The sequence below is a fragment of the Bufo gargarizans genome, chromosome 1, assembly GCF_014858855.1.
Source record: "Bufo gargarizans isolate SCDJY-AF-19 chromosome 1, ASM1485885v1, whole genome shotgun sequence".
NCBI lineage: Eukaryota > Metazoa > Chordata > Amphibia > Anura > Bufonidae > Bufo > Bufo gargarizans.
The window spans coordinates 658,153,010-658,175,635 of NC_058080.1; the positions used below are offsets into that span (position 1 = coordinate 658,153,010).

The following is a 22,626-nucleotide window of genomic DNA, read 5'->3' on the forward strand; positions in this document are numbered from 1 at the left end:
CAACTCCCAGCATGCCTGGACAGCCTCCAGCTGTGCGGGCATGCTGGGATTTGTAGTTTTGCAACAGCTGGGGGCACACTGGTTGGGAAACACTGCTCTAGAGGATAGGGTCATTATAGGGATTGGATAACCCCTTTAACTACTGAGCCACCATACTGTCCAAGAATGGCCATTATGGTATTTTGTAAACCTAGCCGCCCATTCAGGTTGTCTCCTGCTATTGGACAGGAGAACCTGAAGATAAAAGAGTTCTTGAATCATTGCCGAATTTGTTTTCAAGGAAGAAAGTTATCCTGTACCCATGTGAAAATATAACTGCCTTACATATTGGTTGCACTACCTTCAGATTTCCTTACCATTCCCTCAGGGCCACTGGTCGAGTCCTCTGACACTTTTTATGAACGTGCATCTGAAGAGAGGCAATCTGTGAAAATCCATGCACATTGTCACGTTTTTCCTTCCTTGAGAATAGAGAATATACATTGAACATAACTTGTTTAGCCCAGATAAACTCCCCAACAAGACATGCACCTGTCCCAATAGCTACCATTTTATATTTATTCCAATGAGACAATGATTATTGCATATGATATATGAAGAGCTAATAATCGCTACATGACAGATTTCTTGTCCTCATGTTTGCCTTTGCGGATTAGGAAAAGTAATCTTCCTGCTGCAAATTGTCAGCAAGCTGATGTTGATGAATCGGTTTCATATTTGTGTTTGTTTAGCACCGTGCAGGCGTAGTGGTGCCATGATATGTACGATGTTTGTGTCTGATCGACTTACTACCACATGAAAGAGAATATCAGATGGTAATATCACCCATCGAATGGTCCTTCTGAACTTCTGATTGGAGATGTACGCACTGTACTGCATGCACAACACTGCTGTACATTTGTTGAGAGCGATAGACTCAGCAGATCACCGGTACATTCCCATTATAGTTTAGTAAAGTTTTCTATGTCTTCTTATTTCAGTCCCAGGTTCCTCTACATGTGGCCAAATGCTCGCATATCAGTGATGGGTGGAGAACAAGCTGCTACTGTATTAGCCACAATTGCTAAAGACCAGAAAGCCAGGGAGGGGAAATCGGTAAGAAGCTGAACATATATGTATTACACTATTATTAAAGTAACTCCATTCCATTTATTTGAAATTGAGAGTGCAACCTTCTACATATTAAAGGGGTCGTCTCACTTCAGCAAATAGCATTTATCATGTAGACAAAGTTAATACAAGGCACTTACTAATGTATTGTGATTGTCCATATTGCCTCCTTTGCTGGCTTGATTCATTTATCCATCGCATCATACACAGCTCGTATCCAGGGGTTATGACCACCTTGCAGTGGAGATACGAGATGGCCAAGATGGAAGCTGCTGCGCATGCTCCCTCCCACACTCCTGGCCACCAGAGAGGCTAGCCTGACCATCGATGCTGGATTGAAGGGTGGTTGTAACCATGGAAACAAGCAGTGTATAAAGTGATGGAGAAATTAATCAAGCCAGCAAAGGAGGCAATATGGACAATCACAATACATTAGTAAGTGCCTTGGTATTGCTGAAGTGAGAGCTGATTCTTTAGCCAAGGAATGGAAATGCCGTGTGCATCTAAGGCTACTTTCACACTTGCGTTCGGAGCGGATCCGTCTGGTGTCTGCACAGACGGATCCGCTCCTATAATGCAAACGATGGGATCCGTTCAGAACTGATCCGTCTGCATTATCTTTCAGAAAAAATTCTAAGTCTGAAAGTTAGTCGGACGGATCCGTCCAGTCTTTGCATTGAAAGTCAATGGGGGACGGATCCGTTTGAAATTGAGCCATATTGTGTCAACTTCAAATGGATCCGTCCCCATTGACTTACATTGTAAGTCTGGACCGATCCGTTTGGCTCTGCACGGCCAGGTGGACACCCAAACGCTGCAAGCTGCGTTCGGGTGTCCGCCTGCTGAGCGGAACGGAGGTCAAACGGTGCCAGACTGATGCATTCTGAGCGGATCCGCATCCACTCAGAATGCATTAGGGCCGTACGGATCCGTTCGGGGCCGCTTGTGAGAGCCTTCAAACGGAACTCAAAAGCGGAGCCCCGAACGCAAGTGTGAAAGTAGCCTTAAAAGAGTACTCCCATCTCAGGCATTCATGGCACATCCACAGGATATGCTGTACTTTTCCAATAGGTATCTTTTCCAGAGAGAAGAACCACATCTATCTCTGGAGTGGAGTCTGCAGCTGAGGTGGCTGCTCTTCAGAAAGGTGGCTGGTAATTTCTAATAAGCATTTTACCTTTTAGGGTAAATCCATGTGCCTGAAAATACAGTGGAAAAGTCTACTGTGGTTTTTGCCGTGATCGGCAAAAAATATGACTAACAAAAACCATACTGCGGATTTGCCGCACAAAGCACCATGACAAGTCTGCAGGATGTTAGTCACTTGTGGATATAGCCATGAAATAAATATATCTGCTAATTACAGGCATGGTATCTGCTTTTAACCGTCATTATTAGTTGTGTGGGGAAATCTGACTGAAGTACAGCCTCTATGAAAGGTATGGCATTGTGCAGTATGGACCAGTGTAAACATTGAAGAGGTCCCTTTAAAGAGCTGATCATCGGGAATGCTGAGACTGGGACCTCGCTAATCTTAATTTGATGGCCCAGAGTGCTCTGGTTGACTATCCGCTGAGATTCAGCGCTGGCGATAGTCCCCTTGATAGTACAGTGGCCTTAATAGAGGATCTCTGGCCACAGCCAGGTAATGACAGCTGCCACTGTTTGAGGATGTGCCAGGCTCTCTTCACAATGCATTTGCCTGGCTTTTGATTTTATCTGTTTTGGGGAAAGTTGAATGATATAATTTATGGCCAGCACTACAGCTGCTTGGTATGTCTGTTTAGTGAGACAGTGATAATTCATTCCATATTGCTGTATCACTAGTCAGATTTGATGTTTAGGAAAGCTATATGGGAGCTACAATGGCAATTATATTAGCTGCTTCTCAGTAAAAGCTGGGCAGAACTTTTAATGGCTTCATAGAAGAGGAGAGCTCAAGAAATTATTTACTGCTGACACCTGCCTGCAACACCTGTAATCAGCTAAAACTTCAGTCATGGCCATTTAACAGCTTAGATGCCACTGTCGATACTGACCATGGTTTCTAAGCCATTATAAGAAGAGAGCTTCCACTGTCACCTGATTATCCACTCGCCCCATGCACATGACAGAATCATAGGGTGCCAAGCGGTTGTCATGGCAGCCAGAGGATTAGTGAAGGCCGCTAGGCCTGCCATCTTAGAACTGCCATCACACATTGTTTCAGGCAGGGTGTAATAGAAAAATGCTAAAAGAACATTGCAGAGCATTGCTTTGTTGGGTTCCTGCAGTTCTGCAGGCATCAGGTTGTTAATTTGTGGTGACTATCCCCATGTTCTGTGTACTGACGATTGCAGTATTAGGCTACATGCAAACTTACATTTTTAGCAGAGGTTTTTTTCACTGATGCCTTTTTGAGAAACGGACGTTAAAAATGGACCCATTCAATTGTACGGGGGCTGCCTGTCAATGAAAAACAGACGTTCTATTTTTTTACTTCCGTTTTTCATTGACTAACCCCATAGACCATTGGTCTTAAAATGGATGTGTGATAGCCGTTAAAAGAACGTCAATCGTGTCCGTTTTTCACTGTCGTTTCCATGTAGCCTAAAGCTGACGGAGTGTGTGCCATGTGCAAATAAGCAACCCAATACATCCCCATGTGCAAATTAGTTTTCTTTATTTTGCCTTTTTTCCAGTCTTGCACAGCACGCTATATTATTGTTACACTAGACATATGTTCAATCTCTTGAAGTATGGTCTTAGTATATTTCACCAACAGAGTCATTGATATAAGACGGTTCTTGCAAGTTTTTTTTTATCCATATTATTGGGGGGGGGGGGGGGCAGGCTTGACCGTGGGTACAGCTGCCGCCACTAGGAGGCGACACAAAGCACAAAAGTGTGAGCTCCTCCCTCCAGCTATACCCTTCCTACAGGGACTAAGCTATAACAGTTTTAGCTTAGTGTCTGTAGGAGGCAGACCTCCCTGCTTTGCAGATCTGCTGATTATTATTATTTTTTTCCCTTTTTTTCTTCTAGCGGGATCACAGGCAGTCCTAGCTGCCTGCACTCCCACACAGGAGACTGAAGACCAGGGGGTCCCCAAGCTTGCTGCTCCTTCCCGATCTCCAGAAGACAAGGAGGACCAGAGGTTCCCAAAGCCTCTGCATCCCGCCAGCTTTCGTGTCACCACGGCCGCCCACAACAAATCCCCTCTGTATCCAGTGTAGCAGCCCTCCCCAAGGGGCCGCACACCGATGGTGGTGACCCGGCTGGAACCAGGGGGGCAGAACATGCCAGATGTGTAAGTATTCCTGACTCCAAACCCCCTTTTTTTTCTTCCCCCCTCCCCTTCTCAGGTTACTTGCTGTGGGTGCCCCCCACGAAGCCTTGTCCCCTCAGGTGGGGGAAAGGTTTAACAGCTGTGTGGAAATTTCTCCTGTGTGTGAGTGTGTGTGTGTGTGTGTGGGGGGGGGGGGTTTGAAGGGAAGCCCTCTGTGCTTGCCAAGCTTCTTTCTGCCCCTCCTGCGAGCACCCGCCTGACTCCAGAGGGTTACAAACTGGAGTTCCGGTCCCCACCTCCACCCCAGTTTTTACGCTATTCTCACCCTTCTGCGGCAGGGAGTGATGGTTCCAGTTCCGCCTCAAGACCGTTTTTCATGGATTCTACTCCAATCTCTTTATAGTCCCCAAGAAGGAGGTTACGGTCCATCATTTCCTAGACCTCAAAGCTCTCAACAGATTCGTTTGGCTCCGCCGCTTCCAGATGGAGTCCCTGCGTTCCATCATTGCATCCACGGACCCGGGGGAGTACCTGTCCTCGATAGCCATCAAGGACGCCTACCCCATGTTTCCCATCTGCGTCGGTCACCAGAAATATCTTCGGTTCACAGGGGGACCTTTTCATTACCAGTTTGTGGCCCTCCCATTCGGTCTTGCCACAGCTCCCAGAGTCTTTACCAAGATTCTGACCTCAGTCATGGCTGTACTTCATGCCAGGGGGATAGTGGAGATTCCGTACTTGGATGATATCCTGATCAAGGGTCCTTCACGCATCGTCCGGGACACCCTGGAATGCTTTGGGTGGGTTCTGAACCTATCAAAGTCAAGTCTTCACCCATCTCGGCAGCTGATGTTTCTGGGCATGCTGTTTGACACCGATCGGGCCAAGATATTCTTGCCCCCAGACAAACTCTCCACTCTCCGTCGTCGGATCCTCTCTTTGTTGCGGCCTCAGCCTCTTCCCATTCTCCAGTGCATGAGGGCTCTGGGCCACATGGTCTCTTCCTTCGAAGCAGTGCCCTATGCTCAGTTCCATACCAGGGCTCTTTAGCAGCACATTCTGACCATTTGGGACCATTCCCCAGCCTCCCTGTATCGCCTCATCCGTCTCCCTGCCCCGACGCGCCGAGACCTTGGGTGGTGGTTGATGTCTCCAATGCTGACATCGGACTGCCCCTTCCTTCCCCTGTGCTGGATAGTGTTGACGATGGATGCCAGTCTCTGGGGGGGGGGGGGTTCTGGACAATCTCTTGGTCCAGGGCACCTGGTCCCACGAGGAACACTCCCTTCCAATCAATATTCTGGAATTGTGGGTGATTAGTCTCTCTGGTTCATTGAGCGGACTGTCCTAGGGGTATCCAGTTCGGCTTCAATCCGACAACTCCACGGGAGTCGCATATCTAAACCACTAGGACGGCACCCGGAGCCCCGCAGTCATGTCGGAAGCAGCGCTCGTCCTCTCCTGGGCGGAAAGCCATGTCCCAGCTCTGTCGGCAGTTCATATACCCGGTGTCGACATCTGGATCGTAGACTTTCTCAGCCAAGAGAGACTCGATCCCGGCGAATGGGCTCTGCATCCACAGGTCTTTCTCGTGATCTGTGAGCGATGGGGTCTGCCGGATGTGCATGTCATGGCCTCCCGCTTCAACCACAAGGTAGAGAACTTCGTTGCGAGGCTCAAGGACCCTCTGGCTCGGGCGTCCCCACGCCCTTGTGATCCCATGGACACAGTTCACGTTTCCTTACGCGTTCCCTCCTCTTCCTCTCATTACACATCTACTCTGGAAAATCAGGTCCGAAGGTCTTCCTGTTATTCTCATGGCCCCCCGGACTGGCCGCGCAGAGTATGGCACTCATGCCTAGTCTGCCACCTCGCCAATGAACCCTGACGTCTTCCCCTTCAGGAGGACCTCTTGTCGCAGGGACCAATCTTCCACCCGAATTTAGGGTCTCTACAATTAACGGCATGACTGTTGAAGCCACCGTAGTAAGGGCTCGGGTTTCTCGGATGATGTTGTCCAAACCATGATTCGTGCTAGGAAGCTGTCGTCCTCCTGGATCTATCACCGGACCTGGAAGTCCTGCTTTAGTTGGTGTGAACGCCACCAGTTGTCTCCCATTCAGTTCTCGTTGCTGCAATTCTTGTCTTTCCTGCAGTCGGGCATGGACTTGCGGCTGGCTCTCAGTTCCCTCAAAGGGCAAGTTTCAGCCCTTTCCATTCTTTTTCAGCAGAACTTGGCTTTGCTTTCTGCGGTTCGGACCTTTCTGCAGGGGGTGGCGCACGCTGGGCCCTCTTACCGTACTCCATTGAATCCTTGGGACCTTAATCTGGTGCTCAGCGCTCTCCAGTCCTTTCCGTTTGAGCCTTTGCAGCAGGTGTTTCTTCGCTTCCTGTCCTACAATGTGGCCTTTTTGGTGGCAGTCACTTCGATCCGTAGGGTGTCGGAACTACCGGCTCTTTCTTGTCTGTCGCCCCTTCCTTATCCTCCATTAGGACATAGTAGTCCTTCGCCCTGTCCAGTTCTTCCTTCCATTCGCATCTATCTGTCTCAGATGTCCTCCTTCTGACGGACGGATTCACTAGTCGTCATTCCAGAGGGACCATTTCCCGATGGATTTGTTTGGCCATTGTGGTAGCATTCTTTATCAGTGACCGGGCTCTGCCCTTCCTACTTACTGCTCATTCTGCTTGGGCAGAAGGGGTCTCTTGGGAAGTACATTATAGGGCTTTGGCCCTTCACATGTGCAGAACGGATACCTGCCAAATTTTAAAGAGTACACACTTTTTGCATCTTCTGACACTTCTCTGGGGCGTAGAGTGTTGCAGACGGTGGTTCTCTGATTGGCCAGAGGGCTTCTTCATTTATAGCCCACCCCTGGGGCTGCTCTGTAACGTCCCATGGTCAAGCCCATGTTCCCCAATGATACAGATGAGAAAACTAGATTTTAGTTCTTACCGTAAAATCTGTTTCTCCTCCGTTCATTGGGGGACACAGCTCCCACCCATTCTGTCTTGTTACATGCCTCGTTGTGGCCTGCGTGGTTCTGGGTTTGTACATTGTTTGGTTTTCCAATTTTTTTCTTTTGCTTCTCCTACTGCTTTTGCACAAACTGTTTTAGCTTAGTCCCTGTAGGAAGGGTATAGCTGGAGGGAGGTGCTCACACTTTTGTGCTTAGTGTCACCTCCTAGTGGCAGCAGCTATACCCATGGTCAAGCCTGTGTCCTTAAATGAACGGAAGAGAAACAGATTTTACGGTAAGTAGAAAAATCTAGTTTTTGGGGGAATCCATTATAACAAGTTTACCGTGACGCTGCAGCATAAATGTATAAAAATAATATTAATTTTACTATTACCATCTGCCCACCACTGCTTTGAATATTGGGATCTGCGTGCTTCTCCTGAGTGATGAGAAGAGTCCTTAAACAATTATAATGGTATCCATTAATCTACTTCAGATAATTCCCATACTTTATAATATAATTGCATGTTTGGTTGAATAGATTTCTAAGTTTCCTAATTAGTTCTTTTTGGTAATACATTAATTTAGGCTTAATGAAAACTGGCTATACTGCTTGTAGTTTCTTTATTGCACTTCCACAAACATTTTTTATTTACTTTCTATCCCTGCTATGACTTCTATCAAGTGATGCTTCAAGTTGTAATATCATCATTGGTTCTTGGATGACCATTGTAGCTAAACAGTTTGTAAATTACGACAACTGTTTTGCCCCAGTCCAGCTCAGGCAGTGAGAAAAGTAGCTAACTGCAGGGCGGAGGGCTGCTTTAGATGCTGCGATCCCCTGAATGGTAGCAGCAGGTAGAAACGTGCAACTGGTCTTGTTTGAAAGCTGACATTCCAGGCTTTCATACAAGACCAGAATGACAGCTAAAGTCAAAGCAACAGAGGAGAAATCACACTGTGGAACACGGTCCATGAGATACCGGACTGGCATTGCAGGAGCACACGGCGTCATTGGTTGCTATGACGACACGCACTCCTGCAACGCCAGTCCGGTATCTCACGGACTGTGTTCCACGGACGTCTGCATGAGGCTTTAGAAATCGAGTCGGGAATAATCGCGGGTAAAACCTGTTTTTACTTTCACTTTCAACTGCATTCACAGCATCAGTGACATCTCTCCCTGAAGATTGCTAGCATTCTGGTATTGTCTTTCGAACAAGACCAGTTGCATGTTTCTAGCTGCTACCATTCAGGAGATAGCGGCATCTAAAGCAGCCCTCCCCCCTCCAGTTAGCTACTTTTCCCACTGCTGTAGCTGGACTCCGGCAGAACAGTTAGGTGGTTAAAAATCATGGTTTAAAAGCCGCTAAATGACAAGTCAAAAGAAGAAAGAAAATAAACACTAAGAATATGATAAAAATAAAGAAAATCTGCCTGAAGCTGTAAATCACATTCTATTTCGAGGACAGGAGCCTCATCAGAGTCCTTTACAAAATACAGTGGTCCACATTTACTAATATGAGTGTACCTAGACCTTGTTGTAAATAATGCCAAAATTTGGCGCATTTTTGGTGTAAGTTGGCGCATCTAGTTTTAGAAAAATCCACATTTACAAAACCACATTGTAAACTTAATGTGAAAATGCACCAAATTTATCACAGGGACTGATGCTGGATGATAAATCTGGTCCATCTTTAGACTGTCTGGTCTAGTTTATACCACCTATTAGTTTATGCTGAAAATGTTTCCACTTGCCCTAAAAATCTCTCCCAATGTGCAAGAATTCTGTCAAAAATCGGTCACAATGCTTTAAAATTATGGCCACCCAAAAATTTACATAAACTATAAATTGGACAAATCTGCACCATTTCTGTGCACCAGAATCATGTATTTCATCTTTATAGCTAGAAGGAGGGCTAGCTATGCCTACGTTCTAGTTTAACCCCTTAAGCCACCATGACATACCTGTATGTTATCGTGGCTGAGGGCTTGTATGGAGCGGGCTGCTGCCCTGAGCTCGTTCCATATGTGGGAGCTACCGACTGTATAATACAGCAGGCACCGCCAAAACCGGTAATTTATCCCCATTTGACACCGCATTCAGTAGTGATCACGGCATCTGTGAGGTTAGGCAGAGGGATCCAACTCCCTTTGCCTTCCGAGGGATCCGGCTCCCTTTGCCAACAGGTAGAGTGGCAGAATCCCATACACCATAATAGATTTTTATGGTGAATGGGACAAGGAATCAAAAGATCCCAGGTTCTAGCCCCCTAAAGGGGATATCAAATAAATAAACATGACCGATATCACCGGACCCGAAAAATGTTTGAACTACTGAAATATAAAAATATTTTCCCTGCGCAGTGTACGCCGCTAGGGAGACAAAAAATAAGAACACGAAATTGACCATTTATGGCTGTCAGAAAATAGTGATGCAAAGAAAGTTTGGATTTTTAGTAAAACAGAATAAGTCGCAGAATAAGTATGTCATTTCATTTTTACAGCACAGTGAATGCAGTAGTATCAAAACCCCAAAAACCTTGTCGAAATTGTGTTTTTTTCAATTTAACGCCACAAAGGATTTGTTTACCGTTTTCCAATACAAGACATAGTAAATTAAATGGTCCCATAAAAAAAAATGCAACTTATAATGCAAAAATAAGCATGCATATTACGATATAAATGGAAAATTTTAAAAAGTTATGGTTATTGGAACTTGAGGAGGTAAAATGCAAGAATGAAAATGGTACTTATGGGAAGTATATAATGCCCCCTCTAATGCCCGGGAACCTCATACTGGTCATACTTACCCCGCTCCCTGTTCTCTTTTGATGCCCTCACAGCTGCCGCTGCATCACCCCGCTGCGCAGATCAAAACATCCGGCAACGGAGGGGGGTTGGGGGTGCAGTCAATACCATGCAGCAACGGGGACAAGCCTCCCTAGCATTGTGGGTGATGCTAGGGAGGCTTGTCCCTGTCACGACCTGCTATTGGCTACTCCCCCCGTTGCCAGATGTTTTGATCCACGCGACGGGGAGGTGCAGCGGCGGGCATCAGGAGTGACTCGGGTGGCAGGGAGCGGAGTAAGTATGACCAGTATGAGGTGCCCGGGCATTATAGGGGTTGGATAACCTCTTTAAGACCACTTGTAACCCTGCATTTTTGTACTTGCACATGACATGAGAAGTTCTGTGCCAGGAATCAATATGGAAAAGGAACTGACCTGAGCTATGTCGTCTCATCACATAACACAAAAATGACTTGTGTTTTGCTATATTTCACCAGTCTCTATATTTGACATGTGAACTGAAGCTCTAATTTTAAAACCAAGCTACTCCCCTTACATAATGGGGGCAGATTTACGTGTACTATAGATCAGGGATCAGCAACCTTCGACACTCCAGCTGTTGTGAAACTACAACGCCCAGTATGCTCTTTCCACTCGTGGGAGTTTAGAGAGCAGCCAAGCAAGTTCACACCTGGAGTGCCGGAGGTTGCGGGCCCCTGCTATAGATAGTGTAAACTTATGAAGGCTGCCTATACCTGCACCAGATTTATCACAGTGGCTCAAGCAGGATGATACATTTGGTGCTGGCTAGATACTTTTGAGACAGAATTTATGCAATATTGGCTCAAAATATTGCACATTAGACCATGGCCCCTCCCATAGAGGCCACACCTGTTTGACAGGCCACACCCCTTTCCTGTGAAACCATGCCTCCTTGTCATGCTAGGCTCAGATAATTTCTCTAGATTCGCCACATTTTGACAGCCAGTGATCTGCAAAAATGGCAAGCATCCTATAGAGTGCCAGTTCAAGCCGTAGTACCTCCAAATAGTGATCCACACCAGGAGGACCTTGTGATTTCTTAACTTAAACATTGAGTTTATTATTCATTTTCAAGTTCATCTTATACACCATGCAGGTTACAATGTATTGGGGCCACCATAAGAACATTCCTGTTTATCTATATCTGAAATTTGCATTTGTCACCTTGTTAATGAAATATGCAATAAAATGTCATCCTCGTCAGCCTGTGACAGTAATGTGATTTTGTGTGCTAGTTTCATTATTTAAGATTATACCTAATGTTGAATTGATTCATATTAAAATTGTAATTGACTGCCCTGCGGTCATGTTCTGCGTGGGATCAAATTTGTAGTTCTTTTTTTCTTTCTTATAAAAGCTATTCACTTAATATAAGGATTTTTATTTTTGGTTGTGTTTGTGTAAACTGCAACCAAATCTCTTTAAATTAATGTGTTCCTTTGTTTAGAGATTGTTCAATATTTCCTATATAAGTGCTATGATGCCTAGAATTGCATATGATTTCCTGTGTTATAATGGGAATTCACAGAATAGGGCTGTGATGGCTAACCTCCCGCACCCCAGCTGTGGCAAAACTGCAACTCCCAACATGCACACTTGCTTGGCTGTTCTCCGAACTCCATAGAAATGACTAGAGCATGCTGGTAGTCTTGGTTTCACCACAGCTGGAGTGTCGGAGGTTAGCCATCACTGGGATAGGGTATAAGTATCTGATCGACGGGGATCTGGCTGGGTCCACCACTGATCACAAGAACGGGGGTTCCAAGCTACCTGAAGGAATGAATGAATATATGCGCTGCCGCTCCATTTATTATCTATTGGACTGCTGGAGGTTGCCAAGTACAGGGCTGAGCAATCTCTGACCGTCTCGTAAAGAATGAGTGGAGCTGCATTGTGCACGCTCGACCATTGCTCTATTCCTTCACGGAATTTGTGATTTGTGGGGGTCCGATCAGTTGAACCCCTATTGATCTGATCCATAACTCCTATCCTATTGATAGGGGCGTTTGTATCTTGAGACCACCCATTTAACATAATTTAATTCAATACATTGTGATTTCTTTTATTGCATGTTTCTATAGATTAGTTAAAAAAGGGAACTAGTTGGTTCTCCTCACATGTTGTTTTCAGTAAATACTTGCATTACCCATAAAATAATTCTTGAGCATCTTTCTTTAGAATGCATTATTGTGCTGTTCGTCTGTTAATCCTCCTGGAATGTCTAACTTGTATTGACAACTGGTTTAACTATTCCTCCTGGTCCTTCACACTGACACTGTCCTGTCAGTCCTGATCATGTCAGACTGTGCAGGGACAAACCTTGTCCACAAAGGGAATAGTAACGCCCTGTTGTTAGTTTATTCATACCTTTCCAGGAAGCATACCAGAGGAACAGTAAAAGGCCGAGTTGTAAGAAAAGATGCCAGAATTGTTATTTCATGAGAAATACAAGTATCTACTAGGCTATTTTGACACTTGCGCTTTTATATCCGGCACGTAACTTGGCACGGTCTGCTTGATCTCTCTGAAAAGCGACAGTACCAGAAGCTACCTCCTTGCCATCCTGCTCATTAACTACCATTAACCCAGCAAATATGCAAAGAATCGGCAATTCCAGATCCAGACGTCTGCCAGAGATATCTAGCACTAGTGTGAAACTAGCCTAAAACAGACTTCTGAGGAGGGGTGACTGGTTCCCTTTAATGTTTTTTACCCCCCACCCCCCCCCACCCCCCACCTCAGTGAATTATCTTATACAATGCTCTTTAAAATAAAGTTGAATATTTTTTCATAGCTTTGTGTTATGTTCAGTTTTCAGAAAAGGAAGAAGCTGCTCTTAAAGATCCAATAATCAAACGATTTGAGGAGGAAGGCAATCCATACTACTCCAGTGCCAGGTGAGATGATATGGCTGATATATGGATGCTATTATGATGGACCTGGTCAGATATTTACCTTGAACAGGTAGCCTTTCTACCACAAAATAATTTTTGCATAAATTGACCAACACTAAATCTTAGTTTTGGCCTGTAAACCAGTAGATTGCTGCCTGAGCTTGCCAAAATCTAATGTCTACAGACAGGTATGGTGTTAAGCCTTCCATGCTTTCCTGAGCTTTTGTTAGTATGTCTGTAAACCTAAAAGCGGTTCTCTGAGAGGAAAAACTGGGGCACAGGCAGAGGAAAGTGTAAAAAAAAAGGGAAAAAAAGAACAATAATTATCTGTTGACTTTCACAATTTCAGTCCTCCTCTGTGGTGTATGTCTACAGGGCTAGAGTGCTGACTTCACATTGATGAGACGAGAATGCTTCAGCCAATCCCAACTCGTGACTGTGCCCCAATTTTTCTTTTAATCACAGGCAACCATCTTACATCTGGAACACTAACTGGATTTATGATGTAATTCAACCTCCTAGGGAGGCATGCTTACACTATTCTAATAAGCACCTGTATGGTGTTGTCAGCAGTTTTGAGGGGTCAAAACTGCTGATAGACTCGCTGGTAAAAAAAAAAAAATCAGAACAAAGGTAGGACCCCACAGACATTTATGGCATATTCTAGGCATAGACCAGCTCCATAAAGGGATTCTGTCTGCTCCAAAACACCCCCTAAAGTAGAGTAAGTGGTGTACAGTGTCACTCCGAGTCCAGTTATGTAATTTTTATCTTTATATTCACTTGCATTCCGACACTGTGCTCCAACAAACCAGCAGTAAAATGCACTGAGAGGACTCCTGAGCTCCTGCACATAATGGTGAGGACTCAAGGAAGGGTGAAGATAAAAAGTACATAATGAGACTCAGCACCACTTACGCTATAAATCACCTACTCTAGTTTGGAGTTTTTTTCGGAGCTGATAGATTTACTTTAACTTATTGTATAATGAAAAGCTATGCAACTTTCTAGAATTCATACCTATTTTCAAGAGCCCTTCTTATGGTAGGGTGTAAACAATCTTCTTCACGTTTAGATGCTGAAAGTCAGTACAGAACTACTTGTCCTTGTAGATCTTGAAGGCTACAGTTATATACAGTTAAATCCAGTCCAGGAAATCCTATGAGAGCTTAAATACTCACTGAAAAAATATTAGGCACCAAGAAGGAGTTGTATTGTTGAAGTGAATATAATATTAGAGCGAAAGAATACGTTTATTGAGGAAAACTGTACAACTGAGAGGAGGCTCTAGGCCTGTTGGGCCACCTCTAGCCTGGATACAAGATGAGATACGGTTGGGCATGGAGGCGTACAGGTTCCGCATGGTATCCTGCAGCACACTTGCCCACAGATGTTGTAGCTGGGCCTGTAGATCCTGTGTACTCATAGGTTACTTAAGCTGACTTCCCAGCTGGCCCCATAAATGCTCAACTGGCGATAAATCTGGGGACTGGGCAGACCAAGGAGGTGTTGTAATTTAGTGGTGACGTTCCAGGGATACCGTTTGTGTGTGTGTGTGTGTGTGCGAGCTGAAAAATGCCAGTTGGAAGCCCTGCCATGAGAGGCAACATGGCCGCAGGATGTCGTGCACATATCACTGAGCTCTTATTGTCCCTCATCACTACTAGGGGCGACCGACTGTCGTATGTGATGGCACCCAGATTATCAAATCAGCAGTTGGGGGCCATGTGTTGCTCCACAGCAAAGGCTCTCACTACGAGGCCTCCATACTCGAACCTGAACATTGTCAGATCCTGGATTGTCGCTAAAGATCATACAGTTCCAGTTCATACCAGTCCAGCTTTCTCATTTACAACACCACTGCAAATGAAGTCGACAGTGGCTGGCTGTCCATGGCAGGAAATGTAATGGGCGCCAGAACACTAAATTTCCTTATGCTGAGCAGCTGGAAATGGTCCGGGCAGCGCGACAAGATTGCGTAACAAATGTGCCAACTGTGTTTGGATAGTGGGCAATGAAACTGGGAGCTGCTTGTGCTTGTCTGCGGATCAAAAAACCATCTTTACCGGTAGTCTGTCTGGGCCATCCTATTCATCGTGTGCTCCAACTCTCACATAACCACTGTCCCCAACGTTTTCCCTACAGCTAGGTCAGAACGGCCTAGATGGTGGGCAGTTTATCGAAATGACCCACCTTTTCTCAGTCCAATAATGCGCCCCCTGGGCAGAATGTCTTTGGGTGTGTTGTAAAGTAATGTCTAGCAGTTAGCAGTCTCTCACCAAGAGGGTACACTAGAAGTACCCAAAATTAGCTTCTGAGAGCCTTTTTATTGTCTAATCATACACCACCTGTAATGATTTCCCGTATTTTCGCCATATAAGACGCATCTGTCCATAAGACGCACCTAGTGTTTAGAGGAGAAAATGAGAAAAAAAAATGTTTCATCAGACTTTCCCTCAGAGCCACAGTAAGACACCCAATGTTAATCAGACCTCAGCTCAGACTCCCAATGTTAATAAAAACCCCAATCAAACCTCAACTCAAACCCCCAAAGTTCATAAGACCCCCACTCAGATCGCAGCCCCAATGTGAATTCAGACCCCCAATGCGAATGACCCCAAAACAGACCTCAGATCAAACCCCCTAATGTAAATGATCCCCCTCCCAGGGAGTCCTCAGATCAGAGCCCCAATGTGAATGACTCTGATCCCCAGCCCCCAATCAGACTTCAGATATGAATGACCCCTCCAAGCAGACCTCAGATCAGAGCCTGATGTGAATCACCCCCGGACACAGAGCAAACATGTAAAAAAAACGACAATTAACTTAGCTCTCCTGCTCCATATGCCGCCGCTGCTTCTCACATCGACACTGTGTACAGCGTGAGTACGCCGACGTACTCGCGCTGTACACAGTCGCAGCAAAGCTAGAAGCCGAGGAAAACCAGGAAGCATCTAGTACAGAGCACTGCGTTCATCGCTTCCTGGACCTCCTGTACTAATGAGCGCTTCCATAATGGAGGCACTTAATAGTATTCACCCCATAAGATGCACATTTTCTTCCCACTTTAGGGGGGAAAGTGCATCTTATAGGGGGAAAAATAGAATATATATCTGTCTGAGACATACCTGCATGCAGAGATTTGCAGCAACACCAAATCTCTCTTCTGTGCTAATTCTAATTCCAGTTGTTTCCAGTGCATTTTTATATCTTAAGTGTCACAGGGGCCTCATAAAGTCGGAAAACTGCCATGAATTTGTTGATAAAACTGCCCCCAATTTTATAGTAGGACAAACCATTTAATTCACAAATGATTGATTTGGTTAAATACAATTGAAGCAAAGCCCTTTTATGTGACTTCTATTATGTAAATCATTTGGAATAGTACTCATAATTCCAGATTAGGTAGTGTTTGTCACAAGTCTTGTGTACTTGTGATGAAATATTAGTAATCTGCTTAGTATCACATAGATGTTACAGCTTGTCTGATGCTTCACGCTCCGTCCTCATGGACTGATAGACTATTATAGATAATTATAATGAATAATAGATCACTCACTAGAAGGGCCACCTCCGCTGTGAATAGCTTGTTTAGCAATTGGTACTTTCTCTAATAGCACCATTGTGAGATCCATTGTAATGAGAGATGCACCTTCAGGGAGTGATAGTGTCACACTCGTTTTTGGAGTGACAGTGTTAAGTATTATGTCCGCACGCCAAGTATAAAAGGAGAGTAACATTAGGTAATGCAGCACATTCCCATCTGCCATTAGATGTGTTTGCTCATTGTTTGCATGTGTTTTAATTATAAATCAGACATTCATTGAACGATGTGTATTTATGAGAGTCATTAGGAGCCTTCCTCCCCAGTAACATTTATCACCCTGCCTACGCTTTTTTTTTTCCCCCTATGTGGGCCGATCAATTTACCTAAATTACATGGACTTTTCGCTCAGAGGGTTTCTGGGAAGGTCCAAATTAAATGAATATTTTACAATGTGTGAGGCATTGTACTGTCAGGTCTCAGCCTATCGGGTTTTGCCATGCTGCTCAACAGGCTGCCAGTCATAGTAAATGAGCCACTTTTTATTTCGAAATAAAATCTGTATGCAACTGCATAGAGGGCCTATTTAGTTCAACCTATGTGACTATGAAGAAAACATACAGTGCATTCGGAAAGTTTTCAGACCCTTTTGCTTTTTTCACCTATTATGTTGTGGCCTTGTGCTAAAATAGAAAAATTTAGGGGCACATTTATTAAGACTGGTGTTTTAGATGCCGGTCTTAATAAAGCCCTATAGCTAGTAGTGGATCGCCGGAGTTATGAGAGGCGCCATCCTCTTCACAACTTTGGCGGATCCTCGCCAGTTTTAAATGTGAGACAGCTTCCTACATTAGCTGTCTTACATTTAGACCTTTTTCTATGCCTAAAACAGGCATAAAAAAATGGTAGCTGAAATGGGCCTGCCGACCTGTCCCCTTCTCCGCCCACAATATTAGACCTCATGTGAGCGGGGAAAAGTCGCAGATTGCGGCGCAACTAATCGTTGCTCCGCAATTTGCGCATGAATCACGCCTAATATAGGCGTATTTCAGTATAATAAATCACCCCCTTAACATTTCACCCCATCAATCAGCACTCTCTCATAATTAAAACATCATTTTAGAAATTTTAGCTAATTTGTTAAAAAGAAAAAACTACAATTTCACATGGACATAAGTATTCATACCCTTTGCTATAACACTTGAAATTTTGCTCTGGGGGCCTCCTATTTCCCTTGACCATCTTTGAGATGTTTCTTCATCTTGATTGGAGTCCACCTGTGGTAACTTCAGTTGTGTGGATATGATTTGGAAAGACACATCTCTGTATACGGTCTCACAGCTGACAATGCATATCAGAGCAAGAACCAAGCCTTAAAGGGGTTATCCGAGTTAATGAAAAAAATAATAAAACCTCTTAAAACCCATCAGGATATACATATAATTTGGTTAAACTAGATTTCATCAAGTTAAAACCCATATGTACACCTTTTCATGGTTCTGTCATTGCTTTGTTTACATACTGAGGGGGCGTATAACAAGAAAGCCTGAGCTCTGCCTCATGAATATTTCTGGGCGTGAACAACCTGACTTTTCCCCGCCCCCTGCTCTGCACTTTGCATTAAAAAAAAACACACACGATCATCTCCTAGCTCACACTGGCAGAAGATCTTCCTGTCACATTGTAGCTGGAGCTGCCTGCCGGATCCGCTGATCAGTGTGACAACTGACAGCATTTGTAGACTGATCCGGGTGCGGATCCGTCTAGAAATGCATTGCAAGAACGGATCCGTCTATCCGCTTGTCATGCGGATGGACGGATCCCTCTGGCAGTCTTTTTCACAGTTTACCCGGTCTGTGCATGCGCAGACCAGAAGGACGGATCCGTCCTTCAGTTGTTTTGTATTGCCAGATCCAGCAGGCAGTTCCGTCGTCGGAGCTGCCTGCCGGATCCGCCGATCAGTGTGACAACTGACAGCATTTTTAGACGGATCCAGGTGCGGATCCTTCTAGAAATGCATTGCAAGAATGGATCCGTCTATCCGCTTGTCATGCGGATGAACGGATCCGTGTGGAAGTCTTTTTCACAGTTTTCATGGTCTGCTCATGCACAGACCGGAAGGACGGATCCATCCTTCAGTTGTTTTGCAATGCCAGATCCGGCAGGCAGTTCACTATTCCCGGATCACTATGCTCCAAGTGTGAAAGTAGACTTAGTCCTGCGACCTCTCGCCGTGCTGCGCCGGAGCTCCGCCCCCGTCCCCATTATAGTCAATGGGGACGGAGCAGCAGTCCAGCGGCACGGCCAAATAGCGGCAGGGCGGATCCGACAGGGTGAACAGCCTGTCGGATACGTCCTGCCGCTAGTGTGAAAATACACTTACGCTAGTGTGAAAGTACCATTAGCAGTATCTGTATCTAAGCAATATCTATATTATCTAAATATATATTAAATATGGATATTGCTTAGATAAATATATATATTGGTGGTAGATATGGATTATGTATAGCTGAATCAAAAAATATGATTGACATTTATTTATTTTTCCCAGGGGGTGTTCGATGTGGAATGTGTACTAGTGGGGGGGGGGGGAACAGGGCTGTAAAACGATCCCCAGACGCAGAGGGGAACGGGTACAAACTGGCACCTCTAGCCCCAGTGAGTGCAGGAGGGAGAAACATACCCTGCTGCTGGAGAAGAGATCGCCTCGGCTCTGGTATGTACTGCGCATGAGCGATCGCATACCATTGCCGAGGCAGTGTGAGAAGAGCTGGAGAGGGGAGGGCACCAGAGGCTCTGACGTCTCGTTTACAGAGCCTGGCCACTCCCTCAAGCAGGGAGAAGCCTGTAAACGAGACATCAGCACCAGAGCTGGCTTGCTGACGTCGGGGGTCACATGACCCATAATTGAACTGGCCAAACAGCGAAAGATGGCTAATGGAAGTGCTTTGAAGAAACTTTCAATGGACTATAATAAGAGTAATTAGAATTAATTTATTTAAGTCGGATAACCCCTTTAAGGAGGAAAGAACTGCCTGTAGAGTTCAGACAGAATTGTCTAGAGAAGGGTGGGGTAAAAACAATTTCTGCTGCACTGAAAGTTCCCAAGAGCACAGTGGCCTCCATAATCCTTAAATAAAAGAAGTTTGGCGAACTTTGGAATAACCAGGAATCTTGCTCGAGCTGGCCGCCCCTCCAGACTAAGTATTCAGAGCAGAATGGCCTTGGTAAGAGAGGTGACCAAGAACCCAATAGCTGAGCTCCAAAAATCCTGGATGCAGATATTTTGAGAAGGTCTACCATCACTGAAGCACAATGTCTGGAGAAAACTAGGCAATACATAACACCATCCCTACAGTGAAGTATGGCGGTGACAACATCATGCTACAGTATGGGTGTTTTTTTTAGCGTCTGGGACAGGGAGACTGGTCAGAGTTCAGGGAACGCTGAATGGCGCAAAGTACAGAGATATTCTTGGAAACCTGATCCAGAGTTCTCTGAACCTCAGTCTGGGCCGAAGGTTCCCCTTCCAACAAGACAATGACCCAGAGCACACTGTCGAGACAACACAGGAGAGGCTTAGGGACAACTGTGTAAATGTCCTTGAGTGGCCCAGACAGAGCCCTGATTTGAATCCAATCGAACATCTCTACAGACACCTTAAAATGGCTGTCCACCGACAGTCCGCATCCATCCTGACAGAGCTTGAGAGTGACTGCAGAGAAGAATAGCAGATAATCCCCAAATCTAGGTTTGCAAATCTTGTGGCATCCTACCCAAGAAGACTAGAGGCTGTAATCGATGCCAAAGGTCCTTCAACTTAGGGTACTTTCACACTTGCGTTTTTCTTTTCCGGCATAGAGTTCCGTCACAGGGGCTCTATACCGGAAAAGAACTGATCAGTTTTATCCCCATGCATTCTGAATGGAGAGTAATCCGTTCAGTTTGCATCAGGATGTCTTCAGTTCAGTCGTTTTGACTGATCAGGCAAAAGAGAAAACCGCAGCATGCTACAGTTTTATCTCCGGCGAAAAAAACTGAAGACTTGCCTGAACGCCAGATCCGGCATTTTTTCCCATAGGGATGTATTAGTGCCGGATCCGGCATTCAGAATACCGGAATGCCATATCCGTCGTTCCGTTATGCGCATGCGCAGACTGAAAAAAAGGTGAAAAAAATAAATGCCGGATCCGTTTTGCCGGATGACACCGGAACGACGGATCCGGCATTTCAATGCATTTTTTCGACTGATCAGGCATTTTTAAGACTAATCAGGATCCTGATCAGTCTTACTAATGCCATCAGTTAGCATACATTTTGCCTGATCCGGCAGGCAGTTCCGGCGACGGAACTGCTTGCCGGATCTCTCTGCCGCATGTGTGAAAGTAGCCTTAGTGCTGGGTAAAGGGTCTGAACACGCAAGACAATGCAAGATTTTAGTTATTTTTTAGTTTGTTTGTTTTAGTTAACAAAGACTTCTTCACTTTCCGTGATGATGTATTGAATGCAGAATGATTGGGGGGGTCTTTTTATTTTAGCACAAGATTGCAACACAACAAAATGTGAAAAAGTGAAACTTTCCAAATGCATTATATATATTATGTTTACATTTTTACCATAAGTAGCAAATCTCAAAAGGAACCAAAGACCCCTTAGCTAAACTTAGGAAAGCACTTAGAGGCGCGACAAATTGCGTTTTCATAAGTTAATGTCCATTGTAATTTTATAGCATATCTTTACCCGGCTTGTCACTCTGGTTTTCAGACATAGGGTGATACCCTGTGTTGCCACTATTTTTCAATGTATTTACACCAAGCAACAGATGTAAATGTATTGATAAATCTCCACCATAGAACATCAAATACCTTGCTACTCTTTCTGCAATACATGATAAAACATCACTAGGGGGAGCTCAATGAGTATGGATTTGTATAGCTACCACTGCATTCAATGGGATCTGTAAAATTACTAAATGAGTACATTTGCCTACATTGTATGCTTACTTCTATAGATTTACTTTTAACTCCTTTGGCACAGCTGTGTATTTGTAGTTATGTGTAAATGACATGCAGAATGCTGTATTTTCCCAGTAGTCATGAAGATGTGTATTTGCAGGTTGTGGGATGATGGGATTATCGACCCTGCGGACACCAGATTGGTTGTAGGCCTGAGCATCAGTGCAGCTCTGAATGCACCAACACAGAAGACTCAGTTTGGAGTTTTTAGGATGTGATTGACTCCAGAATTATTGTGCTTACTACAAAAACTTTACCAATGTGACCTTTCTAATATATTCTCTTCCTGTAAAATAAAACTTTTTCTAAAACACTATTATGTATTATTTATGGCAGCTATTATTTTACCTAAAGTATCAACCACTGGCCTTTTTTGGCCAGCTGGAAAGTAAGGACTGTCACACTACATCATTCGCTTTTCAACCCTTTCAGCTAAGAGACTAGTAATTATCTGATATCACGAATGTGGAATTACTATGGAATTTCAAGAATAGGGTGAGTTTACTTCAGAGGCTGGTACGTTTTGGGCATCGATGGGATGGTAAGAAAAATTGGACATGCTGTGATTTACAGGGTCCCTCATAAAGCATATTACAGCACTTTGCGTATTTTGCTTTGAGCTTAGTCGTAAGACAAAAAGGTGCAATCCACTATTGCAGCGATATGGTGGGAAGCAAAAACATGGGGTGGAATTGGAAAAAAATAACACTATTCCGAGATTGTTTTATGGATTTCATGTTTACATTGTTCACTGTGCAGTAAAACTAACATGTTACTTTCTTTCGGCAGGTCAGTAAAATTACAGAGATTCCACATTTTTATACTTAAAAAAAACCTTCTTAAAAATCTGGCCCCCAATAGCTTTTTTATATTTATGCTAAGGAGCTCATTTTTTGCAGGATGACCGGTATTTTTCATAGTTTTTTGGGTCTTACTATTTGAGCATTATTTATCCAATACATTTGGGAAGGTGAAGCGACCAAAAACGGCAAATCGGATAT

General features: G+C 44.6%; 1 protein-coding gene across 1 annotated transcript in view; it reads left to right on the forward strand.

Annotated features, from left to right (window-relative positions):
• The window catches only part of MCCC2 (methylcrotonyl-CoA carboxylase subunit 2), a 159,627-nt gene extending 137,378 nt beyond the window's left edge, over window positions 1–22,249 (forward strand). The window contains exons 15-17 of the mRNA XM_044276046.1: window positions 981–1,095; window positions 12,984–13,069; window positions 21,726–22,249. Of these exons, the coding sequence (XP_044131981.1) occupies window positions 981–1,095; window positions 12,984–13,069; window positions 21,726–21,843 (319 nt within the window). The 3' untranslated portion in view covers window positions 21,844–22,249. The remainder of the gene's footprint in view (window positions 1–980; window positions 1,096–12,983; window positions 13,070–21,725) is intronic.
• Window positions 22,250–22,626: the final 377 nt, after the last annotated feature.